The sequence below is a fragment of the Grampus griseus genome (assembly GCF_964374135.1).
Source record: "Grampus griseus genome assembly, chromosome: 8".
In the NCBI taxonomy this organism is placed as follows: Eukaryota; Metazoa; Chordata; class Mammalia; order Artiodactyla; family Delphinidae; genus Grampus; species Grampus griseus.
Window position 1 is genome coordinate 94,100,960 of NC_139002.1, and position 22,800 is coordinate 94,123,759.

At 37.5% G+C, this 22,800-nt stretch overlaps 1 protein-coding gene across 3 annotated transcripts in view; it reads left to right on the forward strand.

Moving 5' to 3' along the window:
• The window catches only part of TTC17 (tetratricopeptide repeat domain 17), a gene marked incomplete at its 5' end in the record, with an annotated part of 154,947 nt that overhangs the window by 6,886 nt on the left and 125,261 nt on the right, over positions 1–22,800 (forward strand). For all 3 annotated transcript variants that reach the window (XM_082660692.1, XM_082660691.1, XM_082660690.1), the window contains one exon: positions 20,054–20,143. In XM_082660692.1, the coding sequence (XP_082516818.1) occupies positions 20,054–20,143 (90 nt within the window). The remainder of the gene's footprint in view (positions 1–20,053; positions 20,144–22,800) is intronic.

The window sequence follows — 22,800 nt, forward strand, 5'->3', positions numbered from 1 at the left end:
TCATTCTTGAGTGCCCCACTCTCACCTCAGAATATACACACGTAATATACTTAGTCATACTTAACTTTTGTCAGTGTCCCCAAATATGCTCTGTTCGCACTTATTTCTGGGCCTTTGTACATGTTCTTCCCCCAAAACATCTTAATCTGGCTAACTCATACTCTTCATAACTTAAACATCACTTTCTCAGGGAAGCTTCTATGATGCACAGATTTGAATAAGCTGTTCTTTCAATGTGCCTTCAGAGCATCCTGCATTCCCTTATGAAAGCATTTGCCATACGATGTTGTGTCTGTTTACTTATGTAAATGCCCTACTAGACTACATTATGCTCTATGAAAGGAGCAGCTGTGTCCATCTTCTCTGCAACTCCAACATCTCTCACATTGCTTAATCACATAGGCTACAGTAATATCTGTTGAATGGATGATATAAGGAAGTATGAGAAATGATTCCTATTGATACCTTTTAGGAATTTACCATTGTCTGAATGAAGCCTTACGATACTCACCAATGTGGTTGTCATCAGGGACTAGCCTAAAGGAACCCTCAGACCTTCCAGGAGATCTTCAAATCTCCGAGTAACCCATCAGTGAGTCAGCCCTGAGGCCTTCAGAAACCATGCTGTACACAGGTGACAGCCATAATTTCAGAGATTACTCTTGCCTCTCTGTTGTGATCAGGTTGTGCCTGCCAGGGAAGTCATCGTGTCGCTGCTGACATTATATATCTAAAGGTCAGCTCTTGCTCAGACATAAAATGTATGGAGAAGAGACAGGAAAATGATAAACAAGAGAAACAGAAAAAGGATCGGAAAGGGCTGAGGCAAGGTAGGTGGGAGCTGGCAGCTGCACTGTTGAGGAGGGATTAGGATCAGCTGTGGGCTTCAGCAGTTGTTGCAGTTTAGAAGCAGCTCTGGTGGAAGTGAACAGAAGGCGCTCTGACAGTCAGGAATAAGAGGGCTTGCCAGCAGGTCGGGTCAAAAATTAGAACAGCTTTGCACTCGGAAATGTAGGGAGCTGGGTGTGAGCAGTGCCTGCATCTCAGCTGTGCTCCATGATGGCAAGAGTGAAAGGAATTCCTCTACCCTATGGCTCTTTTATAGCCAGACACCTCAGCAGAGTTGTCTGTGCTCACAGACTCTCCTTCCTCTCTTCATATAGGTCTATTTTAAACCCATTGCAATCAGTCCTGCATCCCCACAACTCTTGTCAAGATACCCTGGGCCTTCCACATTGCTGAATTCAGTGCTCAGTTCTCAGTCATCTTACTTAACCTCTTAGCAGCCCAGCATTTGTCTTCATACTCTATTGAACTATTTTTTTACATGACTTCCTGAACATATACTCCTGGTTTTCCTTCTGAATCCCCTGCCTCTCATTCTCTTCTGCTGAATTCCTTTTTGATTCGTGAGTCTTAAATATTGATGTGCCCCTTTTCTTCCCTCTGTACATGTGGCTCACCAGACAATCTTATGCAGTTTCATGGCATAAAATATATAAATCTGCAGTCTCTCCCTGAACTCTAGATTCATATATCCAACTGCCTACTCAACCTCTCCACCTAACTGCCTAATAGACACCACGAGTACATCATGTGCTAAACTGACTCTTGATTTCCCACTCCACCACACCTGTTACCAAGTTTTTCAGGCCCCACATCTTGGTATCTTCCTTGACTCTTCCTTCTCTCACATCTCATACCCAGTCTCTCAGCAACCTGTCAACTTAACTTCCAAAATGTATTCTGAATCCCGCCATGTCTTTCCGCCTGTACTTTTACAACCCTGGTCCAGACTATCTTCATCTCTCTCCTGAACCTATGCAGTAGCCCCCTAACTGGTCTCTTTGCTTTTACGTTTGCTCCACAGGGTCTGTTCTCCCCAGATTAGCCAAAGCAGTCTTTTAAAAAACATAAGTTTTGGTCATGCCACTTCTTGAGGGGTCTTGGGGGAAGGGAAGCAAAGAGTATCAGAAAACCTTCAGTGGTTTCCCATCACACTTAAATAATAAAACCTAGTTTTCACCATGGCCTGTAAGGCCCTGCAGGATCTGGGACCTGGCTCCTGGCCACCTCTCTGCGCTGATACTACTTTCCTTCTTGTGTGCTGTGTTTCAGCCATACTGGCCTTCGGGTGGTTTTTAAAGCACCAAGTTCACTTGTTTTTGGTTCACCAAGACCTTTGCTTTTGCTCCTTCTTCTGCCTGAAGCACTTTTTTGCAGACATCAACATGGCTCAGCCCTTCTCTTCTTTCAGGCCTCTGTTCTCATGTCACCCATTTTCTGACCAAGCTGTCTAAAACAGCATCTCTTTCCATCACTCTGTCTTCTCACTCTGTTTTTCTTCATGTTATTTATTACTGGCACTGTATTGTAAGGTATACTTTATTGCCTGTCCTTCTACAAGAACATAAGCTTATGAAGGCAACAACTTTGTTTTGTTCAGTGAAGTAACCCTAGTGCCTAAAACAGTGCCTGACACATGATGCACACTCAGTAAATACTGAATAAGTGAGAGAGTATATGAATGTCTGTGTGTGCAAGCAGTAATTACTCCTGTATTAGCTCTTGTATCTCATATCAGCATACTGAAGGGCCACCGTTGTTTTTTTGTTTTTGTCTTTGTTTTTTTAAATTAATTTATTTTATTTATTTTTGGCTGCGTTGGGTTTTCGTTGCTGCACAGGGACTTTCTCTAGTTGCGGTGAGCAGGGCCTACTCTTCATTGCGGTGCACAGGCTTCTCGTTGCAGTGGCTTCTCTTACTGCATAGCATGGGCTCTAGGGCGAGGGTGCTTCAGTAGTTGTGGCACGTGAGCTCAGTAGTTGTGGCTTGCAGGCTCTAGAGCGCAGGCTCAGTAGTTGTGGCGCATGGGCTTAGTTGCTCCACAGCATGTGGGATCTTCCCGGACCAGGGCTTGAACCCGTGTCTCCTGCATTGGCAGGTGGATTCTTAACCACTGTGCCACCAGGGAAGCCCCCACCATTGTTTTAATAGTCTGCAGGAGGGAGGTGCATTTACTTGAAAGGGGGCAAGCTGATTCATTCATTCTCCCTGTTACCAATAAAAGGTCTAGACAGCCTAAGACTTTTCTAAGAACATGGTATCTCTAACCAGAGTTGTAAAATGGTGCCTAAGATAATCTACTTTCCTACTGGCTGTTTTGGATATTTTACCTCTACAGCGTACCTTTTATGGTATGTTCAAAGAACTCATGTTTGAGATTGTGACCTTATTTAAATTAATTGAATATTGTATAAATTTAGGTTGTCTCTTTATATTTTGCTTTCAAGACATACTATTAGGAATTCACACTGTTGTGCTTCCCATATTTATTTAGTCAGTAGTAAAGTCAGTTAGTAATGAGTCTAACTTTTTTTTTAACAAATTTATTTTATTTTTGGCTGCGTTGGGTCTTCGTTGCTGCGTGCAGGGACTACTCTTCGTTGTGGTGCGTGTGCTTCTCACTGAGGTGGCTTCTCTTGTTGTGGAGCACGGGCTCTAGGAGCACGGGCTTCAGTAGTTGTGGCTTGTGGCTCTAGCACGGGCTCAGTAGTTGTGGCGCACGGGCTTAGTTGCTCCGCGGCATGTAGGTTCTTCCCGGACCAAGGCTCGAACCCGTGTCCCCTGCATTGGCAGGCGGATTCTTAACCACTGTGCCACCAGGGAAGTCCCATGAGTCTAACTTTTGAAAAGAACTCATTTATGTATTTTTAACTAACGTTTTCAGTCTTCATTTTCCCTCTGAGGAACTTGGTTATTTCAGTTGAAATCAGGTGACTGGCAAGAGGTCCTGTCTCCAAAGGTCAGGCCTTTCCACCTTCAGTCTAATTGCTTGGTGGGGAGTTGAGATGGGTAATTAATCTTTAGTAGAACCCAAGAGAATAGTATCAACACATGACAAAAGTGGTCACATGGAGTCAGGAACGTTTTTATTAGAGCAAGTATTTGCTGAGTGCTTTTTGTGTGCCTATTACTGCACTGGGTAAGCTTAGCTCACTCCTTCAGTACATACTTGGATGCTTTCTGTGTTAGGTACTTGAAATACAGCTGTGAGGGAGATATAGTCCCTGCCTTAGTAGAGTTTGTGTTTTATACAGTCATACATGGAAGTGACTCTAATTTAGGATATCAACAGGTAACTTTTATTGTAATAAAAACAATTTAATGTCTGTAATTCACTGAACACTTTATCCAGTGTTTTCATGTTCATTATCTCATTTGGTCATCATACAGACTCAGTAAGATGTGGGTATTGATCTTCTATCAAATAAATTTGGGCAGAATGTAGTTAAACTCCTTGCCCAAGCCATGCAAGTAGGAAGTGGCAGAGTGTGAACTCAAGCTGAGGTCTGATTCTGAACCCTGTTCTCTTCTCTGCAGTGCTAAACATTGCTACTAACATAAAGAAAAATATTTCTGTAGTTTTATTTGTAAAACAAATACTAATCAAAAATTAAAATTTTTATTTTAAAAATGTTTTTTTAATTTTAAAATTGAATTAAACTATAAAATATATGATAATAGTTGAAAAAAATTTTCACACTATTTAGTATGTTATAAAATGAAAAGTGAAAGTTTCATAACTACCCACAGCCCTTCTTCCTGGAAACAACTAGAATTATTTGTGTATTCTTCCCAAAAGTGTCTATGCATTTGCAAATACATAGTTCTTTATTTCATTTTTTTTGCGGTACACGAGCCTCTCACTGCTTTGGCCTCTCGCGTTGTGGAGCACAGGCTCTGGACGCGCAGGGTCAGCGACCGTGGCTCACAGGCCCAGCCGTTCCGCGGCATGTGGGATCTTCCTGGATCGGGGCACGAACCCGTGTCCCCTGCATCGGCAGGCGGACTCTCAGCCACTGCGCCATCAGGGAAGCCCCCATAGTTCTTTATTTTTAAACGCACAACTGGAAACATTTTGTCTCACCGTTATCTTCTATCCACTTCATAAAACTTAGACATCTGTCCATATCAGAAATAAGAAAGCTACCGTCTTCTCCCTTAAGATTGCATAGTATTGGGTTGTATGGGTGTTCTGTAGTTTATTTAACCAGTTCCCTAGTGGCAGACATTTAGATTGTTTCTCTGTTTTTGCTATCGCAAACATTGTTGCAGAGAGTAAACGTGCTAATACATTCATCTTTGCATGCTTCTATGCCTATATTGAGTGTAAGATGAATTCTTTGAATTGGAATTTCCTGTTTCTAAAAATGCATATATTTAATTTTCTTAGGTTTACTAAATTGTTGTCCTAAAGGACTGCATCAGGAGTGTTTGAAAATGCTCAGCATTGCTTGGAATGTGCAAAAAGTTTTTCATAATCCAATTCTAGTAAAAGACCTCTGTTCCATCAGTTGCCCTTAGCTAAACAGTGTTGTGATTATCAGTAGAAATATGAACAGAAAGGAAGCTTCAGTTAAGTTTTTTTATCTTCATAGAAAAAAATTAAACCTTTGTCATTAACATTTATTTCACACTTGTTGGGACTGCAATAAAAGAGATTAGTCAAGCTGATTTCTTTTCCCCCACAGTTGATACTACCAGTGTTTTGATGACTAATCAAGTTGAACTTTATTCAGTTGTCTCTTGTAGAGCAGCGATTTCCAGTACGAAATAGCAGAGTAATTTACTGGCTGTTGAGTTTGCCATCATCTGAATAATGATAAAGTTACTAAGGTTTAATTCCTGGCACTAATTTTAGTGTTCCTTTTCCAACATTTGATTGACAAATCTGTCTTAGCTTGGGCTGCCGTAACAAAATGCCGTAAACTGGTGATTTAAAGAACCGATGTTTATTTTCTCACAGTTCTGGAGGCTGGAAATACAAGATCAGAGTGCCAACATGGTCGGGTTCTAGTGAGGGCTCTCTTTTTGGCTTGCAGACAACTGCATCTTGCTGTGTCCTCACATGGTAGAGAAAAAGAGAAAGCAAGCTCTCTGGTATCTTCTCTTACAGGAGCACCAATCCCATCAGGAGGGCCCCAACCTCATGACCTCATCTAAATCTATTTACTTCCCAAAGGTCCAGTCTCCAGCTACCTAATTCCCTTTTGCCATGTAACCTAACATGTTCACATGTTCTGGAGTTTAGGACATAGACGTCTTTGTCGGGCCATTGTTCTGTGTTCAGTATTTGCTGCTGGAATGAAAATTACTTCTGAGTTACATATAAATCCACTCTAACTGTACAGCTACATTTTTTCTGTGTATGTTTACAAGAATATGATAAGTACACAAATGAGAAATATTCATGACTCTGGTGTCCTGTTTCATTTTCTTTCCTTGTAAAGTTGTAAACTGTTTGCTTTATTCATTATGTTATTTGTATATTTCTTGGCAACATAAATCATAAAATGTAGACTGATAACACTTTTATAAGAACTTGTTCCTTAGTTATTCATGTTGAAAATGGTTACTTATTTGCTAATCAGTTGGGGAAATGGTGATTATTTGACATGAATGTTCTAATATAATTGGCTGCAACACTGTACGTGTTCAAATCTAGATTATAGCTATATAATATACTTCAGATTCCTGGATTATTTTATGTGAGTTTAAGTATTTACAACTATGTCTTCCAAGAACTGAAAATGAGAAAGTAAAATCTAATTGAGGGTAACTTTAGAAAATATATAAGGACATTAAAAATTCATGTGATGGTCAGGATTCAACATTTTTGTTTATTTAAAGTTTAATTTTAGTTTGGTAACTTGGTATTCTATAAAATTGAGACTGGTTTTTAACTTTTCACTAAAATACTATACAAGTGCTCTAAGAGTGAAAAAGTCATCTTTAATAAAAATATTTCCAAATCTTGACAGTTCATAACAATAGTGTTTTATTGATCTGATACAATTAAATTTTTCTAGTAAAAGGTCTGTTTAAGTTACATATTAAAGTTTTGGCAATTATTACAGCCAGCAACCTAAGTTCCTCTTAAGAGCTGAGGCTGAACTGGTATTTTGTGAACTTAACACTTCTCTAAACCTGGAAGAAGGTGCAAGTCCATGATAGTTAGACTTGAATCCTGAAGAGAGAGTTGCATGCGAAGTCAAGGCCACAGACTTTTCTGCCCCTCTCATTCTGTTCCTCTAAAACTCATCTTGCTCGCCACTGTATTAGGCTGACAGGGGTCACAAAGGTAAGGGCTCCTTAGACAATCATTTGAAAATGGCAGTGAACTAGATTTGCGATAAGGGTAAAAATTTGAGGTGAGAAAGGAACAAGAAAATACAATAGATGTTGCCTTTTTGAGTGTTTGCCTGGACCCATATCTGTGAGAGGAATTTTTTTCTCTATGAGTATATAAGGAAAAGCTGCAGGATTGTTTCTCAGATCTGAGCTTATACTTGTCAGTTTGTTTATTTGTTTTTAAATACAATAAAGCATGTTGCATAGCACTCTAAAGTTTCATTTTAACAAGGTGACCTGTTCATAGCACTTTAAAAAAAATACTTTGTAAATTTAAGTGTACGTTCGCTGCAGAAGTAGTCAGAAAACACAAACCAGAAGAGAATAATCATCTGGAGTCCCACCAACTAGAAACCACCATTCGTAAAATATGATGTATAAACTGTCAGATGGATTTAAAAAGAGAAAGATTTTCTTATAAGTACACAAAAGAGGGCTTCCTTGGTGGCGCAGTGGTTGAGAGTCCGCCTGCTGATGCAGCGGACACGGGTTCATGCCCCAGTCCGGGAAGATCCCACATGCCACGGAGCGGCTGTGCCCGTGAGCCGTGGCCGCTGAGCCTGTGCTCCGCAACGGGAGAGGCCACAACAGTGAGAGGCCCGCATACCGCAAAAAAAAAAAAAAAAAAGTACACAAAAGAAGAAATATGTATGACCAACAAAGAGATTAAAATATATTCACGCTCTTCTGTTTCCCTAAGAGTGTATAGAAACTCAGTGATTGTTGTTAGGAATTTCAGTTGATTCAACTATTCTGGAGAAAAGCTAGTAAAAAATATAAATTTAAAAAAGTTCAGTCCCTTTAACCTAACAGTTCTTGTTCTGGGAAGGAAATAATTTGACGGCTGTCAAAAAAATTAAGTGTAAGGATATTCATCACAATATTGTTAAAAAGAGAGCATAAATTTTAGTAGGAACCTGGGTAAATGACTTTAATATAATATTACCTACTAAATATGATCATGTAAATCTGTATTTACTGGTAAATAAGGCTGATAAAATTTAGGGAAGAATGGAGAGGGGAAGGATACAACACAGTAGATATATTATCTGATTTTTATAAAAATATTTATCTACATAGCTATATATGTATATATTGATAAATACAGAGAAGTTATCCTAACATGATATATGTATATGACAGCAGATATATCTGAAAGTGAGATTTCAAGTAATTTAACTTGCTTCTTTATATTGTCTATAATGTGTTTGTTTTTATAGTAACATATATTTAGCTTGTAAATCAGAAAAAAAGATTATTTTTAAGTTGAACTTTCTTGGAATTAAGCAATGAAAGGACAGAGAGGGCTAACTTTGTCTATGATACAATGAACAACTTAACTCTCAGAAATAAGTAGCCACTGCTAATTGGAGCCTTGGTTTAATTTGACAGATTGTTTAAAAGAAGCTTTTAACTGTAGCTTTGGAAATAGTCCCTTGCCTAAAGTGAGTACAAGTTTATATGGGCAAATTGAAAGAATGATAAATTCATTCATTTGAATATCACATTACTTCAGTGTCATAGGTTAGGCTGGTTAAAAGTCATACTTTTATAATAGTGTTAAATCTTTTATAGAGGTAGGATTTGAAAAGTATAAGGAATTTTTAGAGGTCATTAGGTTGGGTGCCCTCAGTTTATAGATGAGGAAACAGAAGCCCTGACAGGGAAGGTGATTTGCTTAAGGTCACACAGCTGGTCATAGTCCTGTCAAGGACTTATTTTTTCCTGATTCCTGGTGGCTTAGCCTCTTTACCTCCTTTCCAGATAGTCATTAGTGAGCCATAATGCCCTAGGAGATAGAGAATCTAACAGTGTGATATCAGACACTTTCATCAAACAATCATCAATGTTTTATGTACCTAACTTGTACCTGAAAGCACATTAAGTACTGAGGGTAGAAAGAGGAATACAAAAAAAAAAAATTTTTTTTTTTTTTCCGGTACATGGGGCTCTCACTGTTGTGGCCTCTCCCATTGCGGAGCACAGGCTCTGGACGTGCAGGCTCAGCAACCATGGCTCACGGGCAGAGCTGCTCTGCAGCATGTGGTATCGTCCCAGACCGGGGCACGAACCCGTGTCCCCTGCATCGGCAGGCGAACTCTCAACAACTGCACCACCAGGGAAGCCCCCAATTTTTTTTTTTTGGAAAGATGGCCATACAATAATTAAACACTGTAATAAATGCTAATACTGAAATATGTATAAAATACTATGGGAGCTCAAGAGAAGGATGGTTTCAGAAAAGAAATGTCATTTGAGCCAAGTCACTTGGCTTTCATCAAAAACATAAGAAGAGAAATGCATTCCAAGTAGAGGAATTAGCATGTGCAAAGGCACAGAGGCTCATACAAGAGCCAAAAGGATAAGATACCCTAAACAGGGACTTCCCTGGTGGTCCAGTGGTTAAAAATCCATCTTGCAATGCAGGGGATGCCAGTTCGATCCTTGTCAGGGAACTAAGATCCCATATGCCATGGGGCAACTAAGCCCGCGAGCTGCAACTACAGAGTCCACACGCTCTGGAGCCCGCGCGCCACAACTGAGACCCGACACAGCCAAAAAATAAATTATTCAATTAATGAATTAATTAAAAAAAAGAAGATACCCTAGACAGGGGGCCTCAAAAAAGTTAGGCAGAGGTTTATCAATACCATTAAGACTTTCAGTTTTGAAAATTTTCATTGGAATGTTTGGACAAATTCTTTTTTTTTTTTTTAACATCTTTATTGGAGTATAATTGCTTTACAATGGTGTGTTAGTTTCTGCTTTATAACAAAGTGAAATCAGTTATACATATACATATGTTCCCATATCTCTGCCCTCTTGCGTCTCCCTCCCTCCCACCCTCCCTATCCCACCCCTCTAGGTGGTCACAAACCACCTAGCTGATCTCCCTGTGCTATGCAGCTACTTCTCACTAGCTATCTATTTTATGTTTGGTAGTGTACATATGTCCATGCCACTCTGTCACTTTCTCACAGCTTACTCTTCCCCCTCCCCATATCCTCAATTCCATGCTCTAGTAGGTCTGTGTCTTTATTCCCATCTTACCCCTAGGTTCTTTATGACCTTTTTTTTAATTTTTATTTTTTTCTTAGATTCCATAGATATGTGTTAGCATACGGTATTTGTTTTTCTCTTTGTGACTTAACTTCACTCTGTATGACAGACTCACTACAAATAACTACAAAAAACTCAGTTTTGTTTCTTTTTATGGCTGAGTAATATTCCATTGTATATATGTGCCACATCTTCTTTATCCATTCATCTGTTGATGGACACTTAGGTTGCTTCCATGTCCTGGCTATTGTAAATAGAGCTGCAATGAACATTTTGGTACATGACTCTTTCTGAATTATGGTTTTCTCAGGGTATATGCCCAGTAATGGGATTGCTGGGTCGTATGGTAGTTCTGTTTGTAGTTTTTTAAGGAACCTCCATACTGTTCTCCATAGTGGCTGTATCAATTTACATTCCCACCAACACTGCAAGAGTGTTCCCTTTTCGCCACACCTTCTCCAGCATTTATTGTTTCTAGATGTTTTGGTGATGGCCATTCTGACCGGTGTGAGATGATATCTCATTGTAGTTTTGATTCGCATTTCTCTGATGATTAATGATGTTGAGCATTCTTTCATGTGTTTGTTGGCAATCTGTATATCTTCTTTGGAGAAATGTCTGTTTAGGTCTTCTGCCCATTTTTGGATTGGGTTCTTTGTTATTGAGCTGCATGAGCTGCTTGTAAATTTTGGAGATTAATCCTTTGTCAATCGCTTCATTTGCAATTATTTTCTCCCATTCTGAGTGTTGTCTTTTGGTCTTGTTTATGGATTCCTTTGCTGTGCAAAAGCTTTTAAGTTTCATTAGGTCCCTTTTGTTTATTTTTGTTTTTATTTCCATTTCTCTAGGAGGTGGGTCAAAAAGGATCTTGCTGTGATTTATGTCATAGAGTGTTCTGCCTATGTTTTCCTCTAAGAGTTTGATCGTTTCTGGCCTTACATTTAGGTCTTTAATCCATTTTGAGTTTATTTTTGTGTATGGTGTTAGGGAGTGTTCTAATTTCATACTTTTACATGTAGCTGTCCAGTTTTCCCAGCACCACTTATTGAAGAGGCTGTCTTTTCTCCACTGGATATTCTTGCCTCCTTTATCAAAGATAAGGTGCCCATAGGTGCATGGGTTTACCTCTGGGCTTTCTATCCTGTTCCATGGATCTATATTTCTGTTTTTGTGCCAGTACCATACTGTCTTGATTACTGTAGCTTTGTAGTATAGTCTGAAGTCAGGGTGCCTGATTCCTCCAGCTCCATTTTTCATTGTCAAGATTGCTTTGGCTATTCGGGGTCTTTTGTGTTTCCATACAAATTGAGAAATTTTTTGTTCTAGTTCTGTGAAAAATGCCAGTGGTAGTTTGATAGGGACTGCATTGAATCTGTAGATTGCTTTGGGAAGTAGAGTCATTTTCACAATGTTGATTCTTCCAATCCAAGAACATGGTATATCTCTCCATCTATTTGTATCATCTTTAATTGCTTTCATCAGTGTCTTATAATTTTCTGCATACAGGTCTTTTGTCTCCTTAGGTAGGTTTATTCCTAGATATTTTATTCTTTTTGTTGCAGTGGTAAATGGGAGTGTTTTCTTAATTTCACTTTCAGATTTTTCATCATTAGTGTTTAAGAATGCCAGAGATTTCTGTGCATTAATTTTGTATCCTGTTACTTTACCAAATTCTTTGATTAGCTCTAGTAGTTTTCTGGTAGCATCTTTAGGATTCTCTATGTATAGTATCATGTCTCTGCAAACAGTGACAGCTTTACTTCTTCTTTTCCGATTTGGATTCCTTTTATTTCTTTTTCTTCTCTGATTGCTAAGGCTAAAACTTCCAAAACTATGTTGAATAAGAGTGGTGAGAGTGGGCAACCTTGTCTTGTTCCTGATCTTAGTGGAAATGGTTTCAGTTTTTCACAACTGAGGACGATGTTGGCTGTGGGTTTGTCAAATATGGCCTGTATTATGTTGAGGTAAGTTCCCTCTATGCCTACTTTCTGGAGAGTTTTTATCATAAATGGGTGTTGAATTTTGTTGAAAGCTTTCTCTGCATCTATTGAGATGATCATATGGTTTTTCTCCTTCAATTTGTTAATATGGTGTATCACGTTGATTGATTTGCATATATTGAAGAATCCTTGCATTCCTGGAATAAACCCCACTTGATCATGGTGTATGATCCTTTTAATGTCCTGTTAGATTCTGTTTGCTAGTATTTTGTTGAGGAGTTTTGCATCTATGTTCATCAGTGATATTGGCCTGTAGTTTTCTTTCTTTGTGACATCTTTGTCTGGTTTTGATATCACGGTGATGGTGGCCTCGTAGAATGAGTTTGGGAGTGTTCCTCCCTCTGCTATATTTTGGAAGAGTTTGAGAAGCATAGGTGTTAGCTCTTCTCTAAAGGTTTGATAGAATTCGCTTGTGGAGCCATCTGGTCCTGGACTTTTGTTTGTTGGAAGATTTTTAATCACAGTTTCAATTTCAGTGCTTGTGATTGGTATGTTCATATTTTCTGTTTCTTCCTGGTTCAGTCTTGGCCGATTGTGCATTTCTAAGAATTTGTCCATTTCTTCCAGGTTGTCCATTTTATTGGCATAGAGTTGCTTGTATTAATCTCTCATGACTCTTTGTATTTCTGCAGTGTCAGTTGTTACTTCTCCTTTTTCATTTCTAATACTATTGATTTGAGTCTTCTCCCGTTTTTTCTTGATGAGTCTGGCTAATGGTTTGTCAATTTTGTTTATCTTCTCAAACAACCATCTTTTAGTTTTATTGATCTTTGCTATCATTTCCTTCATTTCTTTTTCATTTATTTTTGATCTGATCTTTACGATATTTTTCCTTCTGCTAACTTTGGGTTTTTTTTGTTCTTCTTTCTCTAATTGCTTTAGGTGCAGGTTAGGTTGTTTATTTGAAATGTTTCCTGTTTCTTAAGGTAGGATTGTATTGCTATAAACTTCCCTCTTAGAACTGCTTTTGCTGCATCCCGTAGGTTTTGGTTTGTCGTGTCTCCATTGTCATTTGTTTCTAGCTATTTTTTGATTTCCTCTGATTTCTTCAGTGATCACTTCGTTATTAAGTAGTGTATTGTTTAGCCTCCATGTGTTTGTATTTTTTACAGATCTTTTCCTGTAATTGATATCTAGCTAGTCTCATAGCGTTCTGGTCAGAAAAGATACTTGATACGATTTCAATTTTCTTAAATTTACCAAGGCTAGATTTGTGACCCAAGATATGTTCTATCCTGGAGTATGTTCCCTGAGCACTTGAGAAAAATGTGTATTCTATTGTTTTGGATGGAATATCCTATAAATATTGATTAAGTCCATCTTGTTTAATGTATCATTTAAAGCTTGTGTTTCCTTATTTATTTTCATTTTGGATGATCTGTCCATTGGTGAAAGTGTGGTGTTAAAGTCCCCTACTATGATTGTATTACTGTCAATTTCTTATCGCTGTTAGTATTTATTTGCCTTATGTATTGAGGTGCTCCTATTGTTGGGTGCATAAATATTTACAATTGTTATATCTTTTTGGATCGATCCCTTGATCATTACGTAGTGTCCTTTTTTGTCTCTTGTAATAGTCTTTATTTTAAAGTCTATTTTGTCTGATATGAGGAGTGCTACTCCAGCTTTCTGTTGATTTCCATTTGCATGGAATATCTTTTTCCATCCCCTCACTTTCAGTCTGTATGTGTCCCTAGGTCTGAAGTGGGTCTCTTGTAGACAGCATATATGGGTCTTGTTTTTGTATCCATCCAGCCAGTCTGTGTTTTTTGGTGGGAGCGTTTAATCCATTTACATTTAAGGTAATTATTGATATATATGTTTCTATTCCCATTTTCTTAATTATTTTGGGTTTGTTATTGTAGATCTTTTCCTTCTCTTGTGTTTCTTGCCTAGAGAAGTTCCTTTAGCATTTGTTGTAAAGCTGGTTTGGTGGTGCTGAACTCTCTTAGCTTTTGGTTGTCTGTAAAGGTTTTAATTTCTCCATCAAATCTGAATGAGATCCTTGCTGGGTAGAGTAATCTTGGTTGTAGGTTTTTCTCCTTCATCACTTTAAATATGTACTGCCACTCCCTTCTGGCTTGCAGAGTTTCTGCTGAAAGATTAGCTGTTAACCTTATGGGGATTCCCTTGTGTGTTATTTGTTGTTTTTCCCTTGCTGCTTTTAATATGTTTTCTTTGTATTTAATTTTTGATAGTTCGATTAATATGTGTCTCGGCATGTTTCTCCTTGGATTTATCCTGTATGGGACTCTCTGTGCTTCCTGGACTTGATTAACTATTTCCTTTCCCATATTAGGGAAGTTTTCAACTATAATCTCTTCAAATATTTTGTCTGTCCCTTTCTTTTTCTCTTCTTCTTCTGGGACCCCTATAATTCGAATGTTGGTGTGTTTAATATTGTCCCAGTCGTCTCTGAGACTGCCCTCAGTTCTTTTCATTCTTTTTTCTTTATTCTGCTCTGCAGTAGTTATTTCCACTATTTTATCTTCCAGGTCACTTATCCGTTCTTCTGCCTCAGTTATTCTGCTATTGATCCCTTTTAGAGTATTTTTAATTTCATTTATTGTGTTGTTCGTCATTGCTTGTTTCCTCCTTAGTCCTTCTAGGTCCTTGTTAAATGTTTCTTTCATTTTGTCTATTCTATTTCCAAGATTTTGGATCATCTTTACTATCATTATTCTGAATTCTTTTTCAGGTAGACTGCCTATTTCCTCTTCATTTGTTAGGTCTGGTGGGTTTTTACCTTGCTCCTTCATCTGCTGTGTGCTTTTCTGTCTTTTCATTTTGCTTATCTTACTTTTTTGGGGCTCTCCTTTTTACAGACTGCAGGTTCGTAGTTCCCGTTGTTTTTGGTGTCTGTCCCCAGTGGCTAAGGTTGGTCCAGTGGATTGTGTAGGTTTCCTTGGAGGGCACTCAGTGAGCGCAGGGTCCAGGCGCTGCTCCTCCCCTCTGGACAAATTCTGAGTGCTACAGATACAGCTTGATACAGGGCTCAAACAGTATAACCAGGATAGGTTTTTCTCTGTCTTCATTTGTTTACTTCTTTTACCCCATTCTCAGGCCCACTGTGGGTACAGGATGGCTATTCCCCAATAGCTCAAACAAAAGTTCTCGATTAGGGACTCTTTAGTATAAGCTAACTACTTGGTTAATGTCCCTTCTCAGAAATAATCACCAAGATACCAAGGGGAAGCAATCCACTGATCAGGCTTCCCATGTGGGGAAGGATGCTTCCAGCCAAGCAAAGCAGGTATTTTGCCACAAGAAGGAGATTGCTGATACTGGATAGGAAAAACTGTAAATACTAAGTGGGGTCATTTAAGGTAGAGGTGAAATCTTGGTTGCTTTGAATATTTTTATTTATGTTTTCCATCGTATTGTCTCAATATTTAAATAAACTAAAACTCTGAATAAAATATTTAAATATTCCATCACATTTTTAACCTAAGGGAAATTCTTTTTTAATGATTATGGCATAATATAAGATTTCATTAGTCAGTTTCAAACTGCTGATGGGAATAGAGTGAGTTCCCCATTAACAGTGCTTTCATGTACTCATTTGGATACCATTTTTTTAAAATAACAGATAAAAATATTCATCATATGTGAAGAATAAGTTGCATATGAAGGGTAGAACTAATGTTACAATAGAAAAGTTCAGTTTCTTATCATGAAGGACCAGTGGAAAGTGATTGATTTTGTACAACTCAAAAATGTGTATTTCGTTAGATTGATTATTTTATATTTGGTGTGGGTTTTTTGGCCGCACTGTGTGGCTTGTGGGATGTTAGTTCCCCGACCGGGGATCGAACCCATGCCCTCGGCAATGAAAGCTCAGAGTCTTAACCTCTGGACTGCTGGGGAATTCCCTAGATTGTTTTTTTAAATTTAATTTGTTCAGCCTTTGTTTAACTTGGCAGTGAAATCATTACCTTTATATAGTGACATTTCCATCCATTACCATGTGATTTTACTGAATTCACAGAGGTAGAACTCCAGATTAGAAGTGCAGGAACTACCAATATCTTGGTTAGAGATGACAGCATATGAAAATGAACTTGATATGAGTAAGATATTTACTGTTATATACAATTGGGTACATGTGCTTATATAATGTATTAAAAGGAAAATAAAATTGAATTGTCTTACATAATTTGCCATTTTCTTTATTAAAATAAATTGCTATGATAACAGTGAAACTTTGTTTACCTGGAAGTCTTAAGAAAAGGAATCATTTTGAATAGTTGAATTCCATTATAGCTAATTTCCAAATACATGGTCAGTTTTTCCCTGCAATTTAAATTTTGCTCTAAAATGTATTTCATGCTTTCTCTCCTTAAGTACAGCAAATTGAAAATAATTTCACTTTTTCTTTTTTATTCAGATCATTATAAGCACCATTTATTGTGCTGTGCAGCAATGGAAGTTTGTTTGTCCTTTGTGAAAAAGCCATATAGTGCTTTGAGATTTTGTGTATGCATTATATCATTTTTAACCTACCTCTGTAATTTCTATCACTCTTTGCCCTTGGACTTACAGCAGCCACTTCTAAATGCTAACGGTTTTGAAGGGATATTACCATTCCTTCTCACATTGTATATAAAATAGGAGTACATACACTCCAGATATGGACTCCTAGTGTGCCTGGTTCATAGAGGCTTAATAAATTTTTATTAGTTGAATGGATGTGGTAGTATTTACAGAGTTGTCAAGCATCTTAGCAGACATGTCAAACATCTTTCGTAATCTTCTAAGGAGGAGAGGTATTTGAAAGGAGAGAAATTCAAGCTGATTGGCATTTGCCAAAGATAATTAGCATAAAGTCTTGAAATTTAAGAACTTGAAAGTATCTCAATAAAAATATGTGAATGCTATAAATCTTCTGTAACCAACCCTAATCTGGCAGAGATCCATGCCATTTGCTGCCAAGTCAAAAAGAGAAACACAGCTGTTAAACTGTCAGTGGAATCCCTTCCTTCTGCTAATAATTTTATCTTTATACCTTCTCTAGCTACTGTATCTTTGTTGAACTAAACGCTTCAAGGAAATGAAAAAGTACTTTCTCACAATTGAATATGGGCCAGACCCATGCTGGTTATGTAGTATCTTTTTAATCTAAAGCTAAGATTAAGTATTTATCTAATGTAAATCTTCATTTGTCTCATTCTGTCATTCCTCTTGCAGTTCTCCAAATGTTAGGTAATCAGACTGGTTGGGTATTTTGGAATGGGAATGTCATATTCCCACATTCCTTCTCCCTCCCCCAATTTTGTTCTAAAAACCTCATTTAAGTATAGAGAGATGAGGCTTCCCTGGTGGCGCAGTGGTTGAGAGTCCACCTGCCGATGCAGAGGACACGGGTTCGTGCCCTGGTGTAGATCCCACATGCTGCGGAGCAGCTAGGAGCCTGTGCTCTGCAATGGGAGAGGCCACAATAGTGAGAGGCCCGCGTACCGCAAAAAATAATAATAAATAAATAAATAAATAAAGAGAGATGTATTAAATCACTACCTCTCGATGTCTGAGATACAATGAAAAGAGAAGCAAAAGCTTCCACACCTCATTGAGAAACACCTAGCGTTTTGCTTGTAGGCCTTTGCCAGGTTTGACTGTTTGATAGAGGAGATTCACAGCTCAAGTGGTCAACTATAGGCCTTGCTATTATATTTTTAGTGCCTTTTAAGTTCAGACTGCAGTTTTAATGTTAATTCCAGTATAGTAGGAAGGCCAGGGGAAGCACTGAAGGGATTTTGTCATAAAAGAGAGACCACGGGAGATTGTAATTATCCATAACTGCATAATGATGATTATGTAGTTCAGACAATTGCAATGAAAGTATGAGTGGAAGTTAGTCCAGACTAGCATCTCTTTTTCTTGTGGCATCTCTGAGATGATAGAATGAGGAAAGGCAGATGAGTTTTATATGCAGTCACCCAACATCGCCCAGTGTTATTGTGCATATTATTAAAGCAACCATTGAACTTATTTCATGTTGTTTTTATTCCCTCTTTTTAAATATTTATTTATGTATTCTCTTGGCCATGCCGCACAGCTTGTAGGATCTTAGTTCCCCAACCAGGGATTGAACCTGCACCCTGGAAGTGAAAGCACCAAGTCCTACCCACTGGACCATCAGGGAATTCCCATTCCTTCTTTTTAAATTTTTGTTTTTTAAATAGACTTGCATTCACCAAGGTCTAAGCAAGGCTATCTTTTGCACTTAAAAAGCTAGTTCTAAAATTAATTGAGCTGATGTCAAGGTCTTAGAGATTATAGAAAGATTCTTAGAGATGTTATGGAAAACCCCAAATGAACTTTTTGGCCAACCCGGTAGTTTCTTCTCAAAGTAGGACTTCTTGAAGAGCTAGTTTATAATTTGACAGTCTAACACTAAGGGATAGCAGGAACTTCATTTCATCTCTTAGACTCCAAGGCCACTGTCTTAGATTTTCTTGAAATTCAAAAAACCCCGTGTGTGTTGTTTTTTCCTTATTATAAACATATTATGTGTGTATTATAGACAATTTAAAAATATACAAGTTTATAGGGCTTCCCTGGTGGCACAGTGGTTGAGAGTCCGCCTGCCAATGTAGGGGACATGGGTTCGTGCCCCGGTCCGGGAGGATCCCACGTGCCGCGGAGCGGCTGGGCCTGTGGGCCATGGCCGCTAAGCCTGCGCGTCGGGAGCCTGTGCTCCACAATGCGAGAGGCCACAACAGTGAGAGGCCCGTGTACCGCAAAATAAATAAATAAATACAAGTGTATAAAGTAAAAGATATAAATGTGCCTCTCTTCTTAATCCCACTTCCCCAAAGAAATCACTGTAAACCAACTTAGTTTTGTGCATATACAGACATGTATATGTTTATATCTATAAAAATGTAATTTCTTAAAAAAAGTATAGCATACTTATTATTCTTCATTACTTTTAGTTAATTATACATTGTGAACATCTTTCCATGATAGTAGATCTCATTTTTCTGTATCCCATTCCACTGGACAGTGGCTTTCTCTGTTCCCTCATTGCTGGACTTAGGTTTGTTGGGTCTTTTGTTTGTTTGTTTTTTGCAGCTAAAGGTAATACAGTGAGCAGCCTTGTATATATCTTTGCCCATTTAAAGAACACCTATAGGATAGCTTCCTAGAATTTATATTCCTAGGTCAGAGGATATGTACTTTAAAAATTTTGATATATGTTGTCAAAGAACCCTCCAAATAATAAGTTTATAAGCCTGCTACCAGCATATGAGGGTTCATTTTTCCTACATATTCAACAACATAGTTGCTTGTTTATGATTCAGAAACAGGAATTGTAAACTGTAAGTCTCAAGGTTATTTTATATTATCTCTGATTTACGGCTTCTGCAAATAGCCTGAAAAATAGATGCTTTTCGTATTTTTCTTTTTATTGCCACCAGACCTGTTCAGATATGGAATGTGCTATCAAGACAAAGCAATCTATTTTTATTAGTATAGATATAAAATATATTTTAAGGAATTTACTTTATCATTCATTTCCAAATACTTCTCTTCTTGAATATTTCTTACATGACTAGTCAAATCAGAATATTCACTTTGAAAGCTTGCTCTTTCAAGTTGGAGTTCAAGGGACAGCTATTGAACCTCTCATTCTCTTTGCCGAAATTTACATGTCATCACTTTTGAAATAAATACCCCTTGAGTTTACTGAGCACCTAACACTGATTATAATGGTGATCGAACAATAATTTAAGGCATATCCAAAGAAACGTTAATGAAATCTGAGCTTTATTTATCTATTGTTTGCTTGCTTGCAGGTGGATTCACCTATGAACTTGAAGCATCCCCATGACTTAGTCATATTAATGAGACAAGAAACAACAGTTAACTACCTCAAAGAACTGGAGGTGAGGCAACTGGACATGTCATATGCAGCTGATACTTGTTGCACTTCACAGGAGCTGTTGTGTTCAAAGAACAAGTAAAGCATGCTATTTCTTAAATCTTCTGACTTTTACAGGAATATTCAACTTGTAGATTGTCCTTTTTTTTTTTTTTTTTTTAAATCAGAATGCCATTTGAGCAATAGTAAGAGAAACAGACTACCAGAGCCTGGGTTTTATGTCTCGTTTTTGTTTTATTTTTTTATGATTACCTTTTGTTTATTTTTTTAATACAGCAGGTTCTTATTAGTTATCTATTTTATACATATTAATATATACATGTCAATCCCAATCGCCCAATTCATCCCACCACCACCAACCCCCCTCCGCCCCACTTTCCCCCCTTGGTGTCCATACGTTTGTTCTCTACATCTGTCTCTATTTCTTCCTTGTAAACTGGTTCATCTGAACCATTTTTCTAGATTCCACATGTATGTGTTAATATACGATATTTGTTTTTCTCTTTTATGCCTCGTTCTTGACTCACTATATCCTTGAACAAAGTTTCCATGTATAAATTTTACCATCAAGTATGAAAAGGCATTATCTCAGGATATACTTGGAAGGAGAATTTGCGTAAAATATCAAAAGGAAGAATGGTTTGAATACCTCATAAAAATATAATTTTGTTAATTCCCAGGTAGTAAAAACTAGGGTCTGGTATTTTGTGTTCTTATGATTGAGGTGAAGAGCATTCATCAATTTGCATCTTGAAAACTTTGTTTTTTCATTTTTATTTTATATTGGAGTATAGTTGATTAACAATGTTGTGTTAGTTTCAGGTGTACAGCAGAGTGATTCAGGTATACATATACATATAGCTGTTCTTTTTCAAATTCCTTACCCACACCTTGAAAACTTGATATTTATTAGTGCTAATAAAATCTGACCTTTTTGTTTCTATCATTGACCTTTTTGTTTCTTTGTTTCTTTTTGTTTCTATCATCTGACCTTTTTGTTTCTATCATTGATTTTCATAAACTGAAAAGAGTATTAACAAAAGTAGCAAAGAGTATTAACTATTTAAAAAATATTTTCTTTTTTCTCTCATAAAACCTGTTCTTAAAAGTTACAGTGTAAATTGAATCCAAATTTTAAGGAAACTTTAAGTTGCAGAAAAAGTAACCCAATTTGCAAAATAAGATTTAGAAAATTATTGGGAATTATAAGAGTCAGAGTCTTTGAGCGCTAGAAGGAATCATAAAGGTGATCCTCATTTTAGAAGCAAGGAAACAATTAGACCTAAAGACAGTGAATTGCCTGATTTTCACAAAACAAGTTATGGCAGAACCAGAGGCAAACGCCTTATCTCTTGACTTAAACCAAAGGTAAAACCAGGTAGCCTTTCATTTTCTAGTTAATGTAAAAGTTCTGAATTTCACTTACATAAATTCAAACTGGTACATTTATCAACAGCAGTAGTTATAATTGTATATTTTTTAAATTTCTGTAAATTAAGAAGGAGGAGCTTTTAGCACATACTAACCAGCTGTGTATAGGTAGTAGCACTTTAGGAATATTTATAAAACTTGAACACCTCACCATTTTTTAAATAGTATCTCACCTTGTTCCTACCAGTTTTGTCACTTATAAATTTGGAAATGTTGATTTTTATGAATACTAGGAAAAAGACAATAGATATATTTATTGGGCTTCATGCTTGGAAGCTTAAACACAGTGTTCAGAAAGATGCAGTGGTGCAGAAAGTAGTTTTTATTTTCAGATGCATAGACACCATTATATATGTTTATTGTTATCTCTCTAAGCGGCAGTATTATTTAATCTAAAGAAAGGAGTCTTAAATTAGAGTATGTGTAGGGGGAAAATGCCATTTACCAAGTCATTGAAAATGCAAATGAAAAATATTGACTCCACCAATTTTTGGTTAAGGTAGTGTAATGAGTCTATACTTAGTACTTAGTTTTTACTTCTGCTCCATATACATAGCAATGACAGATAAAAAACAAAACAGAAATCAAAATAAAATATAGTCAGGCCTAAACACACCATAAATATCTCCATAGACCAGAAATAGAACAAAACACTAAGTTGAGAATGTAGCTGAAACTGTAAACCTGCTGGTCTCAAAGGCCAGGAACAGGCTCTGGTGTCTGGTTGTTCATTTCTGTGGAATAAAGGAGATGACAATATTTCGTGCAAGATAAAGGAAGATAACCAAATTCACTACTGCTCGAAGACTAGGATGGAGCTTGAAAAGAGTCTGGTGGGGAAAAAAAAAAAAGCAGGAAGAAAAAACAAAACCTAATGACCAAAAAACAAACCAAACCATCCAGTGGTTCAGTAATTGCATCTTCAATTTACTGAACACCATTTCAGGGTAGAATATTACTTTGGAGTAGAAACTCTAAACTAAAATTATGTGATGTGATTTTGGGCTTGGGATCTGGATAGAACCTGGAAGCAACTACAAAACTGTTAGACACAGGAGATGATCATGGAGTAGTTGGGAAGAGACAGACAGATAGGGAGAGGGGGTGAAGGTTGATTCCAAGATTTTTGACCTGAGCGACTGATGTTGGATGGAGTTGGTGTTAGCTGAGATATAGAAGACTGAAGGAGGTGTAGACTGGGGAGGAGTTTAGCTTTGGTATATTAAGTTT